This window comes from Arvicanthis niloticus, chromosome 5 (assembly GCF_011762505.2).
Source record: "Arvicanthis niloticus isolate mArvNil1 chromosome 5, mArvNil1.pat.X, whole genome shotgun sequence".
Lineage (NCBI taxonomy): Eukaryota > Metazoa > Chordata > Mammalia > Rodentia > Muridae > Arvicanthis > Arvicanthis niloticus.
The window spans coordinates 86,056,481-86,079,101 of record NC_047662.1 but is presented as its reverse complement, the minus strand read 5'-3'; the positions used below and the strand labels follow the sequence as shown (position 1 = coordinate 86,079,101).

The following is a 22,621-nucleotide window of genomic DNA, read 5'->3' as shown; positions in this document are numbered from 1 at the left end:
CTGAGACAAGCTTTCATTTACTCCAGGGTTGGTTTCAAACTAGCTATGTAGCCAAGGATCAAGCCCTTTGGCTTTGGCAGGCCCAGTTTATGACCTGTTGGGAACCACAGAGCTCTGTGTGGGCAATCACCACACCACTGAGCTAGCTCTGCTCCAACAGTCCTCATGCATCAGAAAGTGTGGAATTCATGCTTGCTCAAATATCCCCATATGTACAAATCATTCTGAGCACACTGGAAGTGTCCGTCTTCACCACAGTCGGAGCACACTACTTCTTCATAAAGTTTCATGGTATTCTGTGCTCTTCAGTGTTCACTTTGTCCTCCTGGTGGCAAATGTCTGTAAGTACACCTGTTACACACAAGCTGTACTTACAGTAGGTTTCATGTTACAGTTAATGTTTATTTAAGATAAATTCTTAGTAATATAAGTCCTGAGTCAAACTATATAGTCATCTTACATTTTATTAGCAGTTTCCTAGAGTGGGCTCTAAAAGGATGTACAGACAATACAGAAAAGTAGTCTTCTCTGACATGCTGACCCTAGGATCTGAGTTTTCAACCGTTTAGATGAAAAACAGTGATTTATTTAGTAGACAATACCTCTGTGTAACAATGAAGTTGCTTATTCTAAATATTTACCAGTTTGTCTTGTTCTGAGAATATCTGTTTAGATATTTTACTTATTCTATTAGGTTTCCTTTTTTCCTCTAGTTTTGAAGGGTGTTTTGTATATTAAGAATGGGAACTCTTGCTGGGTAGTGGTGGTGATGGTGACACCTTTAGTCCCAGCAGCTAGGAATCAGAGACAGGTGGATGTTTGTGAGTTTGAGGCTAGCCTGGTCTACAGAGCGAGTTCCAGGACAGCCAGGGCTACAGAGTGAGACTCTCTCAAAACAAACAAACTAACAAACAACAGAATATGAACCCTTCCCACAACCTAGGCTGCAAGCATTTCTTCTTATTCTTTCTAGTTGGTTTGGGGAAACTGCACAGGGCTTCTTTGGTTTTGGTTTTGCCCTTGTTGTGGGGTGCTGCTCACTTCTTGACTCAGACTGTCAGACTGTGATGGGGTGAGAAGCTCAAGAGTGCTCAGTGGTTAAGAGAAGCTCAAGAGTGCTCAGTGCTTGCTGCTCCGCAGAGCACTGACCTGTGGTTCCAGCACATCACAGGCTCTGGGGACTCTGGGGTGCAATGCCCTCTTTTGGATTCCACAGGCACTGAACTCAGCATGCACATTCCAACATGCAGACACACAATTTAATAATAAAAAATTAACTCTTAAAACACAAGGACTATGATGGGACCCTGGGATCCTCTGGCCTCTGAGGCACCTCTACTCAAGTGCACACACTCCACATGCATACACATAAGTGAAAAACCAGATCTTTAAAAAGACAAAAAGCTTGTGAAGTGCACATGAATCTGAATACTTTTGGGGGTCTTATGCTTATTCTGTTAATTGATAAGTCAGACAAGCAGACAGGTATAAACACTGAGGACATGTAAAAAAATAGCATTTTCTTTGATGTAGATTCAAGCCTAAGTAATTTCATTAGTGGACTGTCATAAAGAAGTAGAATCTGGCAGGTGGCACTGTCCCTTCTGTTTTTCATAAAAACTTCAGCCGGGTTTGCCCATCCGCTCTTCCTGGGACTTTTTCATACATCAGACGGCGTTTCTTGGGTTGTGGTGCTTGTGAGTACATTAAGTCTGTCAAAAGGAGAAAAGAAAACCATTTTATTGGGATAAGTAGATACAAAAAATGGTTGTTTTTTTTTCTTTCGGCGTGAATGCACCTGTCCCCAATGGCTGTTTAAGATCAGTGGGCACAAAGACTGTGTAAGCCATTTCTTATGCCCAGATTCCATTTTCCTCTTCTGTAAGATTCTATGATCTCTAAAGTCTCTCCTGGCTCTAATATGTTTAAATAAAACCAATGCAAATAAGCAACTCAGACAGGCTTCCTAACCTCTGAAGGTTTCCAACACATCTTCACAGATTACAATAAGTTCAGTGCTCACTCTGACTGACTTTGAACTCAAACATCTTTGTTCCTTGGCTCTGTATACCACTGAAACTGCTCATACTGTGTTCAGGATGTTTATATCTTATTAGCTGTTCATCTTCCACTCCACCATCTTTATTTAAAATTTTAATTAATTTATGCATGTGAATTGTGTGTGCATATGTACATGTACATGTGTGCATGCATGTGTGTATACACTTGTGTGTGCACGCACACATGCACAGCTCCAGACAGCAGATTCCACACACGTGTACACATACATGCACATGTATCAGTAAATGTGCACCCACACATGAACATTCATACACATGCACACATGCCACACACATAAACATGCAAAATAAAATTATTCAAAACTAAGGGAATTAAAATGTACACAGATATTTTGTGTATTCCATCTATATTCCTAAAAGCTTAAACATCAGAATTAGAAACTTTCTGGAATTTTCTAATGGAGAAAATGAGAGAATTATATAGGGAAGCAGTCCATGCTCAAGAGTCTATAGAGTTCACATGTGTAATTGTTCTAGCGTCTAAGGATGAGGTTTGATCTGGGTCGTTTAGGAAAAAGCTATATAATAAAGCACAAACAACACCATCCTAACTCTTGTTATGAAAATCAGAACTAAACATCAGGAACGAAATTAACAGCATCCATGTACATATAAACAACAGGATTTTATTCAGCTTAAAAAAAATGAAGTAATATTTGCAGAACAATGGATAGAACTGAAAGTACCTTAAGTGAACAGCCAGGTGATGAAAGACAGCCGTGAAGATTTTTCTTTCACTAGGTACTTGAATTGTAATTTGTATATGTGTGTATGGGGTTACTATGGACTGTAATTTGTATATGTGTGTATGGGATTACTATGGACTATAATTTGTATATGTGTGTATGGGGTTACTATGGATTGTAATTTGTATATGTGTGTATGGGGTTACTATGGATTGTAATTTGTATATGTGTGTATGGGGTTACTAAAAGTCATCAAACTAGAAAAGGGACCTGGAGGTTTTCATGGGGCAGGGATAAAACGATATGATACATGTGACATGAAAGCAGAAGGAAGTCTACTGGACAGGGACAACAGACGGAGCCATCAGGACGGGGCAAGGGCAGGCAGGGACGAGGGAGGGTGAAAACAGTAAGGATTAGGAGGCCCTCTTTTAATAAAATACAGAACCTAAGTTGTTCTCCCCCCCACCCCCCACCCCCCGCCGCCCTTCTCTGGTTTTAGGAAGGAGACTATGAGAAGAGAAGTTTTGAAACTTAAATTTCTCTTCTCCCACTACCTTTCAAGACAAAGCTACATGCATATACCTTATGAGCTCTTAACACTGTGTTCTAGATGTTCAGGTCACTGCTGTAAGAAATCATATAGAAACAAAGACATCATGACTAGAAATGAGGAAAAAATTGTCCCTTTTAAAAGGTAATATAATAAAATGTTCAAAACATTTGTCAAGTCAAAAACATCCGTCAAAGAGAAGATAATAGGGGTTATTACCTAATAAAGGTAAGCAACTGTAGAAAAGGTCTCTGTGTGTCTGTGTGTGTACGTGTGTGTGTGTGTGTGTGTGTGTGTGTGTACATGTGTGTACATGCATATGAAAGCTAGAGGACAAACTCAGGTGTTGTTCCCCCTCAGGTACCACTAATCCTAATTTGATTTGATGTTTTTTAAAGACAGAATCTCGTACTGGCCTAGAGTTTACCAAATAAGCTGGGCTGGCTGACATCAACCCCCCTCGGACCCACCATGAGCCATGGCCACGATGCCAGGCTTTTGTACATGGGTCTGGGTATCAAACTTAGGTCGTCATGATTGCACAGTAAGCACCACAGGGACTGAGCCATCACCAGCCCTGCTACCCTAACAAATGTTAGCCAAATGAATACGTGCACCTAACAGAGTCTGACCCTTCTCTTTAATCATGGACATCTTCTGCTTTACTAAGTTTGCTTTCTTTATTTTAAATTTCTTCTTTTTTTTTCTTATTTGTTTGTTTGTTTTGCAACAGGTTTTCTCTGTATAGTCCTGGTTGTCTTGGAACTCGCTATGTAGATCAGGCTACCCTTGAACTCACAGAGATCCTCCAGCCTCTGCCTCCTGAGTGCTATTTGATAATACAAGAATTAGGATTATTCTGTTATACCAAGTTTGATTTTCTTTTAAACCCAAAGTTAATGGAGAATATTAAGTATATCAATTAAAACTAAACATTTATTGATGTCTAAGTATGGAGCTATCATTTTTAATAATTTTATTATTTGTATTTATGTGAATGTGTTTGCATCTGTATGTGGGTCTGTCCAAGGAGGCCAGAGGTGTCAGATCCCCAGGAGCTGGAGTTACAGGTAGTGTGAGCTGCCCAAAGTGGGTCTGGGACCCGAATGTGGGTCCTCTGCAAGAGCTATCAGCAACTGTGCCTCTCTCCAGCCCACAGCTTTAGCTGTTAACATCGTAACTGGAAGTAGTTGTATCAATTATTAGTGTTACCTGTTGGTGTCTCGTAATCTCCCCAGTTAGATGAAGATACAGGGAACCGTCTCTGTCCTAAGTAGTTTCCAGGTCTTTGGCAGAAATTAAGGCCCTTGAATTCTCTTTGGTTTACATTAGAATCAGAAGCACAGAGTGAATCCCGACTGGGAACTGTTGGCAGTTCTCTCCAAAAAGTCTCTTTAGTCCCAGCATTTGTATTTCTGCATGTGATGTCTTCCAACTCATCCCACAGATACTCTGGCTGATTACTGGAGAAGTCATCTTTTTGAGAGTGCCATTTGTTGTAGGGAGTCTGCTCTGCTCCACAGCTTGGATTGAATGAATAAATCTGTTTTCTACAACTGTTTTTCTTAAAGTCCCAGTGAAGGTGGAATTGGGAGCTCTCTGGTAAAAAGACAGGTGTGGGCACTTGCATGTTTCTGGTTCCTTTTGCTTCAGGACAATTTAGAAAATCATGAGTGCCTCTCCTCTGAGAATCAGTTAGTGGCATTATGGGTTCACAACTTACTTGTGTTAGGCCCAGAGAAAAGACATCTGACTCTGAATCACGTTGGCTGGGAAAGGAGGGCCATGTGACTTTCTTTGATTCTGTACTCACTAGGAAAGGGTTATTCTGCACTGTGCCAGGGCCACAGCTGGAGTCTTCCCAGCAGCTCGGCTGACTGTGCAGTGCTGCAGATGGCAGCAGGCATGGGGTTTCTCTTAGCTCCACAGAAGAAGTGCTTGTGCCTTTCAGCACGGTCTCTTCCGAGTCTTCATAGGAATAATATTCATTGTGTTCGTGAATGATAGGAGCTGAACTCTGAGAAATAAAGAGATCAGTTTGATTCATATCTTCCTGAAGTGATGAAATCTGAGAAGACTTTGTCATGGAGGGAGAACTAATCTTGAACAAGGAAGTGATGCTACAAAAATGCTGAAAATTAAAAAAAAAAAAGTAATAAGCCTAGAAAACAAAGATGATATGTAGCTAAATTCATAGAGACTACACTGAGCCACTTACTAACATAAGAAATAATTAAATGCCATTAAAAGAGAACATTGTAATTTGCATATTTTTAGCAGCTTGCGGTGGAATTTTACACTTTTTAGAGAAGTTTTAGTTTTACAACAAATACAATGGATTTTATTTTAGTTATTCAAATTATACATGAATACTATTCCTTGCTAAGAATTTTAAAATATCACCAATAACTCTAAAGCTCTCTTCCTTACTATGGTAGAAGTTCTTTTTTTTTTTTTTTCTTAAAGAAGTATTTATTTTATGTATATGAGTGCACTGTTGCTGTCTTCAGATACACCAGAAGAGGAAACTGGATCCCATTACAGATGGTTGTGAGCCACCATGTGGTTGCTGGGAATTGAACTCTAGACCTCTGGAAGAGCAGTCAGTGCTCTTAATGGCTGAGCCATCTCTCCAGCCCCGGTAGAAGTTCTTAGAAGGGGAAATATAAATGTGTTAATTGAGTATTTATGAATACAATAGTATTTCAAAATGCCTTGAAATGTGATAAACTGTGCTGAATTATCTATGGTAGCTTTAAAACCATAGATTGTAGTTGGCAGCTAATGACAATTCTGTATGAAAGCTAGTTCAAGTAAATTCCTGTGTGAGATCCAAACAAAGCCAGAGCCCATCATTCAGGAATGCATGTGGTACAGACAGGAAGCTGGACTGGAAAGAGGGAGCACAGGAGCTTTGGCTCTCACCCACCTTCAGTACTTTGCCTGGAACCTGGGGCAGCAGCTCCTGAAGCTCAGCAGGCGTTGCTATCAGGAGCCAGTGCAGGGATGGCGCTCTGTGTAACATGAGCTGAGCCACCAGTGGGTTAATACACGGAAAGTCAAGTAGGTTCATCTCCTCCTGGAAAACAGTGTGGCATTCCTCAGCCAGGGTCTTTTGAGAGTGACCTACTTTAGTCTACAGATTGAAATGTTTGTCATTGGATTTATAACTCAATTTGGGGAGTGTGGAAAAATAAGCTATCAGTAAGGGATTCAGGTACTCATATCTGTCTGCTTCACAAATGCTTAAGTTATACATTTAGGAAAAGTGACCTTAGAAGGTGAAACCTCCACCCAGGATTTATCCAACCATTCATGAGGATCTCTTTTCGACGTCATTAAATTGTGGTCTGCAATTTGTCGAATTATTAAAGCAGTCTCTTCTACTCCGGGGGCAATTATAACCTAAAAAATAATTTTCATATGTTAGATTGCAGGAGACTATTAGGAAGCAAGATATAGTATCAAGAAATAGTTTGAGATAAAAAGAAAAAAATCTGAGTAGTGAATTTTTATTCATCCTTATATATAATTTATTACTGTATGTATGCCAAACACAAGATCTTTTATTTATGAGAATAACCAAATCAATTTTCTTTCTTTTCTTTTCCAACAGAAGGTCTCTTTTGGTTTTGTTTGTTTGTTTGTTTGTTTGTTTTGAGACAGGGTTTCTTTGTGTAGCCCTGGCTGTCCTGAGACACACTCTGTAGACCAGGCTGGCCTAGAACTCACAGAGATCCTCCTGCCTACCTCCCAAGTGCTGAGATTAAAGTTATGCACCTCCACCTGGGAGCTAGAGAAGGTCTCTTTATACAATTTTGGCTGTCCTAGAACTTGCTATGTTAACCACGATGGACTCAAACCTCCAGAGATCTCCTGCCTCTGCCTCTTATGTGCTAAGATTAAAGGCGTGTGCCACCACACCTGATCCCTTCTTTCTTTCAATATTGCATCCTATTGTTTAATTTTTGGAATTCATTTTTTTCTTATTTTCATTTGGCATTTACTTATAAAGTCTTTTAAAATGCATTTAGTATTATATTTCACTTATAGAAGAATGATTTGAAAATCACTGGTAATATTTAATATTTTACTTTTGCTAGTAGTTAACTGAAAATAAGAATAAAAAATACAGTGTGATAGTTTTCAAAATCTTAAACATGAGAAATACTTACAAATTAATTTGTTATTGTGATTTATAGGAACATACCTAGTGTTCTAAATCTGGATAAGGTCCCTGGTCGGGGAAATCACAGGCTCCAGGGGCAAACCTACTATTATTGTTTTGCTAAATGGATATAATATCAAACTCGACTCCAAATTAATATGACCAGAGATTAGTGCAGCTCAGGCCTCATCAGAAAAGCTGTGGTAGTTTGGAGCTCCTCAGCTGGAGTGGGTGGTTGTGAGCCTCTCTCTGCCCTGTGCTGGGACGTTCACTGGCCTGACAGCTGCCCCTCTACTATGAACCCTGAGCCTTTTGGGAGGTGTGACACAGAAGTCCCACTTGTGGCTGGGCTCCACAGACACTTCTCTGCAGTCGTGTTTCTGCGTTAACTATGGTCCACTGCACAGATAAGCTTCTCTTTTATTTTAAGAGAATGTCCTTAGACTTTCTGGTATTTCTTTTATGGCTAAGATGTCTGGGAACAAAAAGGTACTAATAATTTATACTGATGTTCTCTAAGAGACAAAAGCCATGGTAACTAAATAAAGTGACAAGACATTCTAACGCATACATAATACATATGGGCTTAGGAGTCCATGGCTGTTTTTGGTTTTGAGTCAGGGTCTCAAGTAGTCCAAGCTACCGTTCAACTCCTTATGTAGCCAAAGGTAACCTTGAACTTCTGATCCTCCTGCTTCCACTGCCCAAGTGCAGTAGCATTATAGGTACGCCCCGCTCTGTTTCATGTGGTACTGGAGGCTGAGCCCATGCCTTGTGCATGCTGGGCAAGCACTCTACCCACCATGCTATATCCCTAGCTTTCTCAAACGTATTTTAATAATGGCATCAAGTGAGAAGAGTGAGTTGCCTCAGCATATTAATGACACACTAACAAAGTAACAACAAATTGGCAGTGATCACATCTTGAAGTTTATAAAAAACCAAATGAACAAACAAAATAGACTACTCTTAGGACGAACCTGAAAAGCCTTTGGAGTAGTTTTTATCTGAGCAGAAGCAGACTTTGGTTTGGAATGGATCGCCTGTGTAGTACTCCTATTTTACCCTCAATGCCTTCTCTGGGGGATACCTTCTCTGGACTGTGTCCTTGTATCTGAACACAGTGCCATTTTACTGATATCAAATTTTACATATAATTATTTACCACATGCTGGGAAAAGGCTAACCAAGCAGAAGATCCTCATTTGAATATTTATTTAATTTTATTGAAATCCTCATTTATTTATTTAAAGATAACTTTTCTAAGAATTTTACTTTTGTGTGTAGTATCCATCATGAGATTGAAATTATCAAAAAGAACTTTCTTGATATTCTTAACAGGTTATGATTTGACTTAACTCTATTTAGTAGATGCTTGTTAAATATATTTTCTTTGTATGAAGCACTGCACAAGATGCCACAGGTTTACAAAGGACTTAGATCTTACCTTTAAGAGTAAGCACCCCTTTAATCCCAGCACCTGAGAAGTAGGTTTTGGAGAGCTTTGGGGGCTGCCTTCTAGGAATTTGACTTTGGGCTAGGACTCTGAAGTAGGCTCAAGATGAATACAGCTGAGGAATGTGTTCTTTGTATCTTTTTTTTTTTTTTAAGGTTTATTTATTTTATGTATATGAGTACACTGTAGCTGTCTTCAGACACACCAGAAGAGGCCATCAGATCCCATTACAGATGGTTATGAGCCACCATGTGGTTGCTAGGAATTGAACTCAGGACCTCTGGAAGAGCAGTCAGCACTCTTAACCCTGAGCCATCTCTCCAGCCTCCATGTTCTTTGTATCTTGATGGGTCTTGTTGAGACCCTGAGTATAGATAGTAAGCATGGGACCTTGGTCTATGCTTTGTTTGTTCCTTGACTACTTAGGACTGACCATATTTTTTGTATGTACCTAGAATGATATAAAAGCAGATTGGAAAAATAAACCTGCTTCAGCCTCAGCACTGACTGGGATCATGCTACAATGTTGTCCGACTGTCTTTTTCTTTGCTCCCTCCCTTGAGACCTGGTTGACTGACTGAGCTGGCTTGGTCAGTGGGTGGGTCTTTTGAGTTCAAGACCATACAGGACTATGCTACACAGTAACACTGTCTCAAAAACAAAAGTAGAACTAAAGAAAGAAAACACCAGCAACAAATGCGTCACACCCCAATAAAAGTATAAGGAGTAATGGGAGAGGGCTGGGAGATTACTGAAGGTATGACTGGGACAGGTTTCCTCGCAGAGGCAGTGTTCCAAACCTAGCTCTAAGAGATAGCAGTGGGATTCCTGGGGGAAGAAAGGCCAGATGACACTTCTTCATTGGCTGAGTATGGTTGGGTCAGGGTTTATGGAGCAAATGATTACCTAGGGAGTAAATTCTGAATCCACCTAAATTTGACTCTATTCTAAATGAAGCAGGAAGACACGGAAGGTATGTGAGCAAGAGAACTTAACTGTGAATACTTATCAAGAGCCTTCTACTTGGCACTGTGCTCGGATATAAAGTGCTGGGACTCAGAACCTACTGTCTAGGGAATGGATTCCTACAGCTGCATCTTAGCCATGGCACTGGTGTCTGCATACAACGGAGGAAGAGAAGATAGAAAAAGTGGTCATTTAGGAAGGCATTTTAACAATCTGCATGAGAGTGATTGATGCCTGAATGTAGAGAAGCAGAGGTGGGAGTGGAAGACTCCAGAGATACCACAGCCATACAAAGAGGGCCGTGCCACTCAACATGTGGAGATTCCCAACTGGCTGACAGAATATAGGTGCAGACCTTAGACATCAGAAGGTTAAGAACTGTACTCAGGCTGTAGGAATATCTGAGTTCTAAAATGAAGGAAATGGAAATGATATCAGAAAAGTAACAGGCCCTGAACTCAGACAAAGGCCTACATTTAGAGTAGGACACTAAGAAAAGGCCAGACAAGGAGCTCCCCAGGGCACACGACCCTACCACAGGAGACTGGCATCTGTAGCAGATAGAAACTTGGTATAGCTTTCATAAATAATTTGTTTTGGTCAAAGGACATTTATTTTTCTTTATATCTTGACTTGTTTTTTGTTTTGTTTTGTTTTGTTTTTTTGAGACAGGGTTTCTCTGTGTAGCACTGGCTGTTCTGGAACTCTGAAGACCAGGCCGGCCTCAAACTCAGAAATCTGCCTGCCTCTGCCTCCCAAGTGCTGGGATTAAAGGCGTGTACCACCACTGCCCGGCTTGAGTAAAGTTTTTTAAATGGTTTGATTTTGAATGAACTAAAAACATTGCTATTGTTTTGGTTTTGAGACAGTCTCACTATTTAGCTCCCTAGCTGGCTTTGAACTGACCATCTTCTGCCTCCATCTCCTGAGTACTGAGATCACAGGCGCATACACCATACCAGGCTTAAAGTTGTGTCACTTATTTATTTGCTTTGTGTGTATTTATGTGTGTATGTAAACAAATGCACATAAACACTTTTAAAACAAGCTCAAAGGTAAATATGTTTCATAATTTGATCCTGATCTTTATTGGCTCTTAAGGAACTGTGTCTGTTAATATTTCTTTTCACTGGGCACCTGTGTTCAAATGTTACTTTAGTTTATGAACCAAACATATAAATACATAGGAAAGTAATACCTTTACATCCAGTTCTTCAGATTTAAGGCCTGAGGAAACCAAAGCTGCATAAATCTGTGCGAGGTGATGAAGTGTCTTTTCTGTAAGATGGTACCTAAGAAGAATTTTATTTTATATGTTTATTTATTGGATATTTTATTGCAAGCATGTCCATCTCTCTTTGCACTTACTCTACACTCTCTGGAAAAGACATTTCCACCTCCTGTCTTTAACCATGCCATTAAACCTAGGGATGTGAGGCTGTGTGTGGAGGGAGATGAGGGATGAGGAGAGAAATCCAGCCCTTTCCATTCTTATCTCCAGGGATGACTGCATGAACCAAAGTTAGACACATAGAATACTCCATTTCGGGGTCAAAGAGCAGGACACTACCATGTACCCCTTTCCCCTCAGTAGTTACCAGCCAGGGCCATGCCGACTGTTGTCCTCTGAGAGCATGGCTCTACTTTTACCCACTCACTGTGTAAATGCTAAGCAGCAGTGAGGTGAATGACAGCTCATCACTAAGAACTCCAAGGCAACTCTTTCATCTAGGCTTCTTCCTCCATGTTGTTTAACAATATTCCTGGGGAGATGTGAGCAAATGTCTCTCCGTCCCAGGTAGGGATTCAGGGATAGACCAAAGTAAGGAGACCACAAGACTCAAACATGGTAAACCACATGCTTTATTGTGGTTACATACAGGACTATGGGTGAGGGATTATGTACAGGAGCAGAGATGACTCAAAGGCAGCCCTGTCACCAAAGCCCTTCCCAGCACCTCAGAAAAGCTGGGAACCTGGAGCTCATGGCTCAGTCTGCAGACAGCTCAATATGGCTGGAGCATGTTTTCTCCAGTTAGCTCGGTTGGTCTGAGCCTCTTCAGGAAGCGCAACTGTCTGCTTTTTTTCAGACAGCTTGGCTGATTTGCCTTTTCCAGGCAGCTTGGGTGGTCTGAGCCTCTTCCAACTGAGCTGCCTGGAAAAGACACTCTGCAACCTGCCAAGCTGCCTGTGAGCTGTGCAATGAGTTATAGGTTTGCAGCTTTGGTGAGCCATCCCCCATACTGGGTGGGCTTCTGGTGATGTTGATTCATTTCTGCTCCTACAGTTAACCCTTCACCCACACTCCTGTATGTAACCTAATAAACTCTGGTCCACCATGCTGGGCTGTGGTGGTAGCCTTACTTTGTCATTGGCTCCCTACCTAGGGGAAGTAGACATGTTTGCATCTCCCTATGATACCCACAATACCCAGACAAAGTTTTTCCACAGAGTAATAGGTTGATAAAGTAACTTACTTTGCGCAAGCTGTTTGTACAAATAATATGAATTCTGTTGAACACTTTTTTTTTTTTTTTAACCTTCTAAGCATTGGAAACTCCAACCTGTGCTAAGCCCTTACTTAACCCTGGTCATATGTCTCTATTAAGCTTCCTGGTTGAACAAAGGTTTGTAAGTAAGTACTGTCACAAAGTGTTGCTGAGAAAATTAAGCACGCTGAGTAAACTAGGGAAAGACCCTTGAAATTCCTCTGAACTTTGTCCAGTGAGCTTCCTCTCCTGTTAATTTTGCATTATAGGTTGTTTACCTTGGACTATAATAAATCATAGCCTCGAGCACAACTATATCTAGCAAACATCAAACCAAAGGGTATTCTTAAGGGTCACTGAGCTCTTCCTTGTACAGAAGCTATTGGCCTGAACAACTAAAATAGTTCAAATAATTTTTTCTGCATTTTCAATTTCTCTCATTTGGTCAGCTTATTGATATACTACTTAAAGGATACAATTACCTAATGATATAAAACTATGAAACTTAAAATTCTGAAAATATATCTTATGATATCATAAATAAATCATCATATTCCATATTCAGGTAAAATAAAGCTACCTAAGAATATTTACATGATAGGTAAAGACAGGCTGGGATCTTCTGCTATTCTCCCTGTATTTCAATTGATCCACAAAACTGTATTTAAACAGCAATCTAAAAACAACCTTAGAAAATTTCTAAATAAGTAATTTATCTAAAAAATTGCCAAGCTTTGGGTGAAGCTTAAAAATGATTTATAAGTAGCACTAAGCATAAAGTATCTCACAGGCCTTATTAATCTTCAGAATGACAGTGTTAAAGCACAGAACACAGCTTCTATTTTGTAGGTCAGATGGAAAGGGATAAATGACTTGCTGTTTGTTAATAGAAAAGGAGTTAAGAGCCAAGGTGTTTAGACTCTTAGATTCCAGTATGTGTCTGTTCTCATAAGATAACAATTATTAAAAACATAAATGGCTAATAAATATTTTTAAAACTAATCAGAATCCTTAATTATTAGGAGAATTCAAATTACAACAGTTTTGAGACTTTTCCTCACATCAAGAAAATAAATGATAGGCTGGAGAAATGGCCTCATTGTTCTTTTATATTATCACCAGGTTTCTGTTTTCCAATTCCTTCTCTAAGTTTGGCTGTCCTGGAACTTGCTGTCTAGATGTTGATTTCAGAGATCCACATGGCTGTGTCTCCTGAATGGTGGGATTAAAGACTTGTGCCACCGAAAAAAAAAAAAATAACAATTATTCAGAAAGAATTTGGTAAACTAGGAAACCAGAATAGCACCAAGAAAAAAAAGTGGTGGTGGCATATACCTTTAATCCCAGCACTTGGGAGGCAAGGCAGGGGGATCTCTGTGAGTTCGAGGCCACCCTGGTCTACAGAGCGAGTTCCAGGACAGCCAGGCATACACAGAGAAACCCTGTCTCAAAAACAAACAAACAAACAAACAACAAAAAGAATAGCATCAAGAAAGTGAGAAAAAAATCACAGGCAGTGTCAAATATATTGATACCTTCTTTATAGACCAATTTAAAGAACTTCTAAAGCCTACAGTGAGTTTAGATAGGATGTGGTACTTATAGGGATAAAAGTGAGTAAAACTGGGTAGCAATTTGGTAGGAAACACGACTCACTCAATGAACAACTTCTGAGCATCTAACAGACAAAAGCTTTAGAACAAGTACTCCAAAGAACCAACAGAGGAGAAGAAACAGAGCTAAGCAGTTCACAGGATGGAACTGGGTACAGGGGAGTTCTGAGGAGATGGAGGAGAAAACACAGTGAGTGCTGGGGACAGGTCCTAGAGGCCTGAGTGCAGTTTCTCTCTAGGAAACAGTTGAAGAAGAAGAGAGCACCTGGCTAATGAAAGGCAGGGAAGCCCAGTTTGGAATCCAGCTAGGTTCTATCCCCAGCACCTCACACATGGCCACAGAATGTATTGTATTCAGTAGGTAACCAGGAGCTCAGTAAAGGTCCTCTGTATGTTTGCTTGTGTGTGTGTGTGTGTGTGTGTGTGTGTGTGTGTGTGTGTACAATGCTTGTGTTTATGCACATGCACATGGAGCCAGAAGTTAATGACCTTTTCTTTTCCTCATCCTCCTCTTTCTTTATTTTTTTGAGACAAGGTCTCATATGTAGGCCTGGCTGGTCTGGGACTTTCTATGTAGATTAGGCTGGCCTTAAATTCACAACGATCTGCCTGCTTCTGACTGCGATTAATTGTTCTCAACTGTGCTGTAGAGCCACAAGTGACTATCTCACGTGTCACTTCTCAGGTGCCATCTCTATTGGTTTGTAATTACAGGCTCTGTAATTGTCCTGGAACTTGCCAACTAGCCTAGGCTGGTGGCCAGTGAACAAGAGACCCGCCTGGTTTTGCCTCTCTAACATAGGGATTAAAATGCAGACCACCATGCCCAACATTTTTCTTCAACATAGGTTCTGGGATTTAAACCTAAGTCCTTGAATTTGAAGTTAGTTTCTTGTGGTGAGCACTTTACTGACTCAGTTGTCTTCCCAGCCCCTCAGTAAAGGCTTTTCATAAAAGCAGGATAAGCACATCTTGGCTTTAGGGACATCAATTGAGTATATGACATGCCACTTAAAGGAACACTGAGGTTATGTGGAGACAGAAAAACAACTGGTCAAGATGTTTTGTCAACAATTTATCATGGGGGTTTCATATAATCCTCAAGGACAAGGTATTGTGGAAGAGGCCCATGAAACTTTAAAAAGATTGGTGAGACATACTGTTGCTGAGACAAAGAATGATGCCGACCTGTGAGCTTGCTGAGTGCCCTGACAAGGGTGACTGGGGAGCTGTATTGGACATGTGTTCCTGACCCACCTTTGCTTGACTATATCTCAGATGGGACAAGCTGCCTTGCCTCAAGATTTTAGACCTTATGGGATAGAGAACCGAAAAGAGAAATTGTGTCTCTTGTATTCTTCTTAAAGGTGAATAGCTATTAGGACTCAATCATATACTGGTCTAGAAATCAATCCAATATGGGAACTAACAGTCTACATTTGGAAGACTGGATCTGGACTTTGTCAGAGACATATTTGGAAGTTAGCTGTAGTTCACTATGATGTTAGGATAGCAAGAGATAATGTTGGGACAGAATCTGGATTTCAAACAAGGGTTAGTGCATGTTTTAAGGCTCTTTTAATTGTCAAGCTAAAATTGGTTTTGTCTCTTCTACAGCATTTACTGTAAGTTTCATTGACTGTATAATTTCCATGTTACGTTAATGTGTTGAAACCTGGCATGTCTGTTATGGGGGTCTATCAACCAGCTTTTGTCTCACTGCCCTGAGTATTAGAAAACCTTGATTCTCTGAAAAAAGCTTGAAAGTGCTAGGAGAAGTGAATTAGGGTTTAAGTAGAAGCAAGAGGGAGCAGGCTTGATTATTGCTGGTATAACAGTACTATTAATTGCTAGCACCACTGCTTCTGCAATAGCATTGACACAAGGAGTTAAGACAACTATTTTTGTTAACCATCTAGCAAAAAAATATTACTAATGTCTTGAGTATACAAAAAGATTTATATAGGTATCTGGAACAACGAATGATGCTCTATAACCCATTCAAATTATCTGAAGGAGGTTCAGGGTTCAAGAGTTAGGAGCCATCCCAAATGTCATGACAAATATCATTGGAGTAGTGTTACTTTTGAAATTCACAATGATTGTCATTATAATTAGAAAAAAGTTTAAAGACACCTGTAGGATAGTTGGCATAATCCTAACACCTCTCTGGGTGTGTTAACTTTGCATGACATTATGAATTTAAAGAATGATACTCTGTTGACCTTTGATGATGCAGATAATGCCGATAAAATTATCCGTGGCCTGAGTTCAGTATTTCCATTTTGGTCAAACCTCAGGAATGGCATATATAGCTTGATCAGGATAGCCCCTTTTGTCCTGGGAATACTTTTATTCCTGCCCATCGTGTTAAAGCTTATCTTTAACATCAACATGTTGACAGCCAAAGTACATGGCTTAAACCTGAAAATGGACCCCCAGACAGAGTTATTAAATTAACAGGCTGGCAAGCCAAGGACTGGTAAGATTCTGCACAGAGCCTTACCAACCTAAGATAGAAATGCATCGCCTCTGATAATACATATTCCATGACACGTAAGGAAGGCATTCTTGTCAGAATGACCTAAGACAGGCTCAGTCTTGTTAACAAAATTAAAAAGGGGGAGAGGTGGAGAGCCTTTGGGGCTGCTTGGCAAGAAGCTGACATGCTGACATGGGCCAAGGACAAGGAAATGGGCTGCTTGGCAGGAATATGACATTGGCCAAGGACAAGGAAGTAGGCTTCAAGCAGAAATCTGACACTAGGCTAGAACAAAGTAGTAATTTCAGGTAGGAGTCTAAATCGTAGGCTACAACAAAGAAGTAATCTCAGGCAGGAATCTAAATATTAGGCTAGAACAAAGAAGTAATTTCAGACAGAAATCTAAATTTTAGGCTAGAACAAGGAAGTAGGCTTCAGACATGAAAATAACCTCGGGCTATGATAGGGAAGTAGGCTCAGATACTTTGGTCATCCTGATAAGCCTTTAGAAACAGTGTTCACAGGAAAGTTCAAGTAACTGAGTTTAATGCCTTCCTTTTTTTTTTTTTTTTGACTATTTGTGTTTATTGTACTGCTTGTTCCTTGACTATTTGCATCTATTGTATTGCTAGACCCTCAACCTAGAACTGACCTTAATACATGCATGTAATCAAAATGGTATAAAACCATAAAGAAAGAGGGGGATAGGACAGAGGGTTCTAGGGAGGGGAAATGGGGAAAGGAGATGACATCTGTATTGTAAATAAATAAAATATCCAATTAACAAAAAGAAAAACAATTGGTAGTGAAATAAAATCTAAGCTAAGGTACTGGTGCTATAAATACAGGGCAACTGGATAGGAGACGATACCAAAAATTGCTGAAGAACAGACAAGAAGGAATGTAGGTTCGAAGGGGACAGAGAATGTATAGTCAGCTCATATCTGAACATGCTAACTTTGAGAGTTTGTGGAATATGAGTATAGAAATATTTGATAAAGAATTAGAGATTTTGGCTGGAGAGATGGCTCAGTGATTAAGAGCACTGACTGCTCTTCTAGAGGTCCTGAGTTCAATCCCAAGCAACCACATGGTGGCTCACAACCATCTGTAATGGGATACTATGTCCTCTTCTGAAGACAGTGATAGTGCATGTATATAAATAGAATAAATAAAAACCTTTAAAAAAAAAAGGAATTAGAGATTTAGTGGGGCATGGTGGCACATGGTTTTAATCCCAGCTCTTGGGAGGCAGAGGTAGGCAGATCTAGCCTGGTCTACAGAGTGAGTTCCAGGATAGCCAGAGTTACACAGTGAAACACTTTTTTGAAAAAAAAAAAAAAAATAGAGATTTATGCCAGGAATTCCCCCAGAAAGACTACAGATGTAACAATTATATAACAACAGATACTGATGAAAGCTGTAGTAGAGAAGATATAGAATGAATAGAATGAATAAAACAGAAGAAAAAGAATTCAACAAATATATTGAGAGACTGACACAAAGAAGATATAAAGCCAGGGGAAAGTTCTTAGAAAGGTGGACAATCAAAGCCCCTGGAGGGGCACGGAACTGGAGAGTTTGGAGCAACACACAACTGACAACAGATAAATGCTTCAGAGCAGTGACAGATAAAAGAATTGACATTCATGAGATAGTGACCTCCACAAGCAAAGACTGGTACAGAGGAGGGAGGAAAAAGCCAGCTCGCAGAAGATAAAGGGGAAATGATTATTCTGCTTATCAGTAAAGGATAGAAGATACAATGATGACTCAAGCCATTATCTGGGCATGGCGTTTTCTAGTGTTCTGGTTGAGCTCATCAAAATACAGAAAGGAGTTATGTATTCGATTTATTAACATGATTTTAGATGAGGTTTAAAACTGATTTATCACTTAGCAAAGAAGCTCAAGATTACAAAGAAATAAAACACGTAAAACAGTAATGCTTAATGAGACAGAATAGGAGGGGATGATGTGATCAGAATGTCCAAGACAGCAAGTGTCATCTGTCCCCAGAGTTATGCCTCAGTTAAAGCACACTAGATGAATAACACGACATGACATGACATAAGCATCTGTGTACAGAGAGGACTGACTAAGAAGACTCTGACTATGACTATGGATAATGCTGCTTACTGTGAATTTAGTGTTTCCTTGGAATATAGTATTATCCAACAACAGCTATACTGGAACGACAGAGCCATTAATCTCATAATGATATTGTCTGATGCCTTCTCATGATGTAATTCTTCTAGGTCCTATAAAAGTAAAGAAAATAAAGAAACATTAGGTTGACTACTGTTTAAAAACTTCAATAGTATATAAATGACAGTTTAAAAGGCATAGGTATGATTTCCTATTTCATGTAAAAATTAAAATCCCATGGAATCAGGGAGAGCTTCAGTAGACATAAAACAAGGAACAGTGTCAACAGGGAGCCTTGTGGGTCTTCCAGAGCCCATGATAGGATTCAAGAGCTGAATCAGGGTCCTGGAGTGCTAGGACTGGGACGTGGCTACTCTGGGGCAGCAGACAGCACATTTTAAAGCCTATAGAATAACCTGGTAGTGGTGCAATGGGAAAGAGCACTTGCCCTGTAAGCATGGAGGCTTGAGGTAAGCCCTGAAGCCTGCCCTACACAGTTAAAACGGCGGGCTGAGGAGACTTCCTGGTTCTCTTCACATCTGGACCCTCTTGTCCTTTACTAAGACATTTCCATAAAGTGTGGAATTCATGACATGTCCTTCTTCTAACAGTAAGTTCTATAACTATGGATTAAGACATTTCTTCCAAGTCAACAAATAATTAGGAACTTTAAATGTTCAAGACACATGGCATCTTTAAAGATCCGGGACTTGAATCATTCTTATATTGTAATGTTTGCTAATCAAATCAGAGTGTACTTCACTACACTTACCAGTAATTTATACTCTCTATGTTATCAAACCTCCATTTCTAATCTCCATTTCCTTGCAACTAGTACTTCAATCAAGCATACATATAAAAGATTCTTTCAAGACTTTATATCCATCTTAAGTTCCCACATAGTTGTATAAATTATTTATTTATTTACATCCTAAATGCCGGCCCTTCCCTCTCCACACAGTCCTTCCCCTATTCCTCCTCCCACTTTCCTCTGAGAGGACAGCGCCCCTCCGGGTACCCCCACCGTAGCACATCAAGTCTCTGCCAGTTTAGGTGCATCCTCTCCCACTGAGTTGTGTGTATTTTAATATGTGTGATTTTCTATTTTAAATATAGTTTAATGTGATAATTTCCTACCTTTGAAGGTATTCATTCTCAATCCTTTTGATAAGGATTGTGTGGGGGACCCACTTCCCATCCGAGTTTCTATTTTGTATTACAGTTTTACCTGCAGGACTACAGCAGTATGCTCGTCAACTGTCACCACTACATAACACTCTGTACTTCCAAAGAGCTTCAGTGACCCACAGCAGCACCTCTCCACTAGTGTGATATTATAGCTGCAAAAGACAGTACTCTTCAGTGAAAACAATGCCATGGCCAAGAGTGCGCGCTCTTCTGAGTATCAAGGTGCCCCTCTGAGTATTAAACTGTGTAAGGTACTGTCTTTCTTTTATAATTCAACTTATCTTTGAATTTCAGGAAGAAAATTGTGATTTCTTCAATATATAAAAGAAACTAGAAACCTTTTACCTCTAATCTATAGTCTAATCTGCTCACTTGGAAAACCTCATTTTCTATTGGTCTTACCTTGAGTTGTGTTCATCTCTTTTTGTATTTTTATTTACTCATTTTATTTATTTATTATAAATTGTACTTTTAATTTTTATGTATGTTTATGAGTGTGCATGTGTGTGTGCATGTGTGTGAATGCATGTGCATTCCAGTGCCTGTGGAGGCAGGAACAGGGCATCAGACTCCCTGGACCATCTTGAGCTGGAGTTACAGGTGTTTATGAGCTTGCCCAACCTGGGTGCTGGAACCAAAGTCTGGTTTTCTGCAGGTACTGTTGTTAATTAGCTGGGTCATCTCTACAGCCATCTTTTTTTTTTTTTACAATGATAATCCTTTAAAAAAGTATATGCTGTCTTGGTAATTGTGCTGAATATTAGTATGTGTTCACCATTACAAATGTCTTGACCAATTTATCCTAGTTCTCATAAAATACAGATACCACATCAAAAGACTATGAGGTCTGCATTTATTACAATTTTCTTCTCTCTTTCTAAATTGACTTATTTTGGAGGTCAAGCTGTTGCTGGAGGTTAAATTCAGGGCCTCAGAAATACCAAGCGGCTTTGCACACACATGCTAAGGACACTCTACAACTGAGCTACAATCACTCTCTGTGTAAACTTAGCTAACAGTCTTTTAATGAATGCCCAGCCTTTCCAATGAGAACAAAAGCAGAGAACGTTGATTTGGATTTTATCTGAAGTAATAATCTAATTAGCCTTCATAGACATGCATGTCAGTATTCCTGTGTACTATGGTACATTATTTTTGAATTTAAAACACTCAATGTTTTAATAACCTGAAAACTCAACTCCATAACTAATTAGAACTCCATAATCCTGTTTTCCATGCTGTTTTTAAGCAAAAATCCTCATTCTCTGTTTTGCAAATGGCTCAAATCTTTGAACATGTAATTTATAGAAAAATAGCACATAAGATGTCTATATGTGTTGGTAACAAGAGAAATTTAAGTAAATGCAAATTTAAAGAAAAATTAAATTTATTTTGCTCATAAAGTTAGTAAATATCATAAAAGATGTTCAATAGTTAGAGTTGGGGGATTGGAAATATAAATTAATGTACTCTTTGGAAAGTAGTTCTTGTATATTCTAGTCTTAGGTCAGAAAGACTAAACTAGAATACAACATGTGAGGCATACTATTTAGCTTATCAGAACATACGCACATAAGACCAACAACTGAAATGCAGTGCCTTACTTAGACTCCAGCAGCCGGAGTATTTCTGGAGTATTAAGAAGTCCTTCAGATGCAAAAAATACGTATGGAATCGGAATTTTCAAGAGAAACCCACTAAACGGATCCAGCAAGGTGTTTCCTAAGTAAGAGAATTAAATGCTTACTTTCTCTTCTGCCACACCTTTTTATTATTATTATTATTAAACAGCAGTAATGCAGGTGCATGTTAAAGAATTTATACAAACACAGTATTTACTTTATGAATAGCAATCAGAACAAAGGAAAGTCTTTCTGTGAAAAGAACACTGGCTTGTCTCCTTACTCTGCATAGCTGTGTCTGGAACAGCGACTTTAAAGGCCAGGAAAGGTACGTCCAACTGTTGGCAGTGCTCGGCCCAGCAAGAGTGCCCCACGTAGTTGTACTCCACCACCAGTGAGAAGCTGCTCCAGGGGAAATGCGCTCCGATACTGTGATTGTGCACAACCACACAGGCATGCGTGCTGGAGACAAAAGAGGCCAAGACAAGGGAATCACACTCCTGCCACTCCTTAGCTGGGGCAGTAAAGATGGCTCCTGTGCTCGCCTGACCTCTGCCTACTCAACCGGAGGCACACTTGCCGCTCATTTCTTTTGACCGCATTTATCTCATTTTATCTTTCTTTTGTTGTTGTTTTGACTTTGGATTTTTATCTTTCTTTTGTTGTTGTTTTGACTTTGGATTTTTAGACAGGGTACATAGCTCTGGCTGTCTGAAACTTGCTATGTAGACCAGGCTGGCCTCAAACTCACAGCTCTGCCTGTCTCTGCCTCTGGAGTGCTGAGGTTAAAGGCATACACTACCATTTTATCTTTTTATCTGGTGATCATATTTTAAATAAATACCAGAACATATAATATTTCATATGCTCATATCCCCAAAATAACTCTTTTTTTTTTAACCCAAGTGCTATCAATAATAGGTGTCAACATGAAAAATCTGCCTCTGGGCTGGAGAGATGCTCAGCAGTTAAGAGCACAGACTGATCTTCCAGAGGCCCTGAGTTCAATTCCCAGCAACCACATGGCTCACAACCATCTGTAATGGGATCTGATGCCTTCTTCTCGTGTGTCTGAAGACAGACACAGTGTACTCATATACATGAAATAAATAAATAAATAAATAAATAAATAAATAAATAAAAGAAAAATCTGCCTCACCTCACCAATG

General features: G+C 39.7%; 1 protein-coding gene across 1 annotated transcript in view; it reads right to left on the bottom strand.

Moving 5' to 3' along the window:
• Positions 1-447: 447 nt before the first annotated feature.
• Positions 448-22,621, bottom strand: part of Shoc1 (shortage in chiasmata 1) — an 87,220-nt gene continuing 65,046 nt past the window's right edge. The window contains exons 20-28 of the mRNA XM_076934894.1: positions 21,736-21,914; positions 21,435-21,552; positions 19,871-19,982; positions 18,634-18,755; positions 11,109-11,202; positions 6,594-6,725; positions 6,250-6,399; positions 4,533-5,451; positions 448-1,712 (exon numbers count right to left, since the gene is read on the bottom strand). Of these exons, the coding sequence (XP_076791009.1) occupies positions 1,612-1,712; positions 4,533-5,451; positions 6,250-6,399; positions 6,594-6,725; positions 11,109-11,202; positions 18,634-18,755; positions 19,871-19,982; positions 21,435-21,552; positions 21,736-21,914 (1,927 nt within the window). The 3' untranslated portion in view covers positions 448-1,611. The remainder of the gene's footprint in view (positions 1,713-4,532; positions 5,452-6,249; positions 6,400-6,593; positions 6,726-11,108; positions 11,203-18,633; positions 18,756-19,870; positions 19,983-21,434; positions 21,553-21,735; positions 21,915-22,621) is intronic.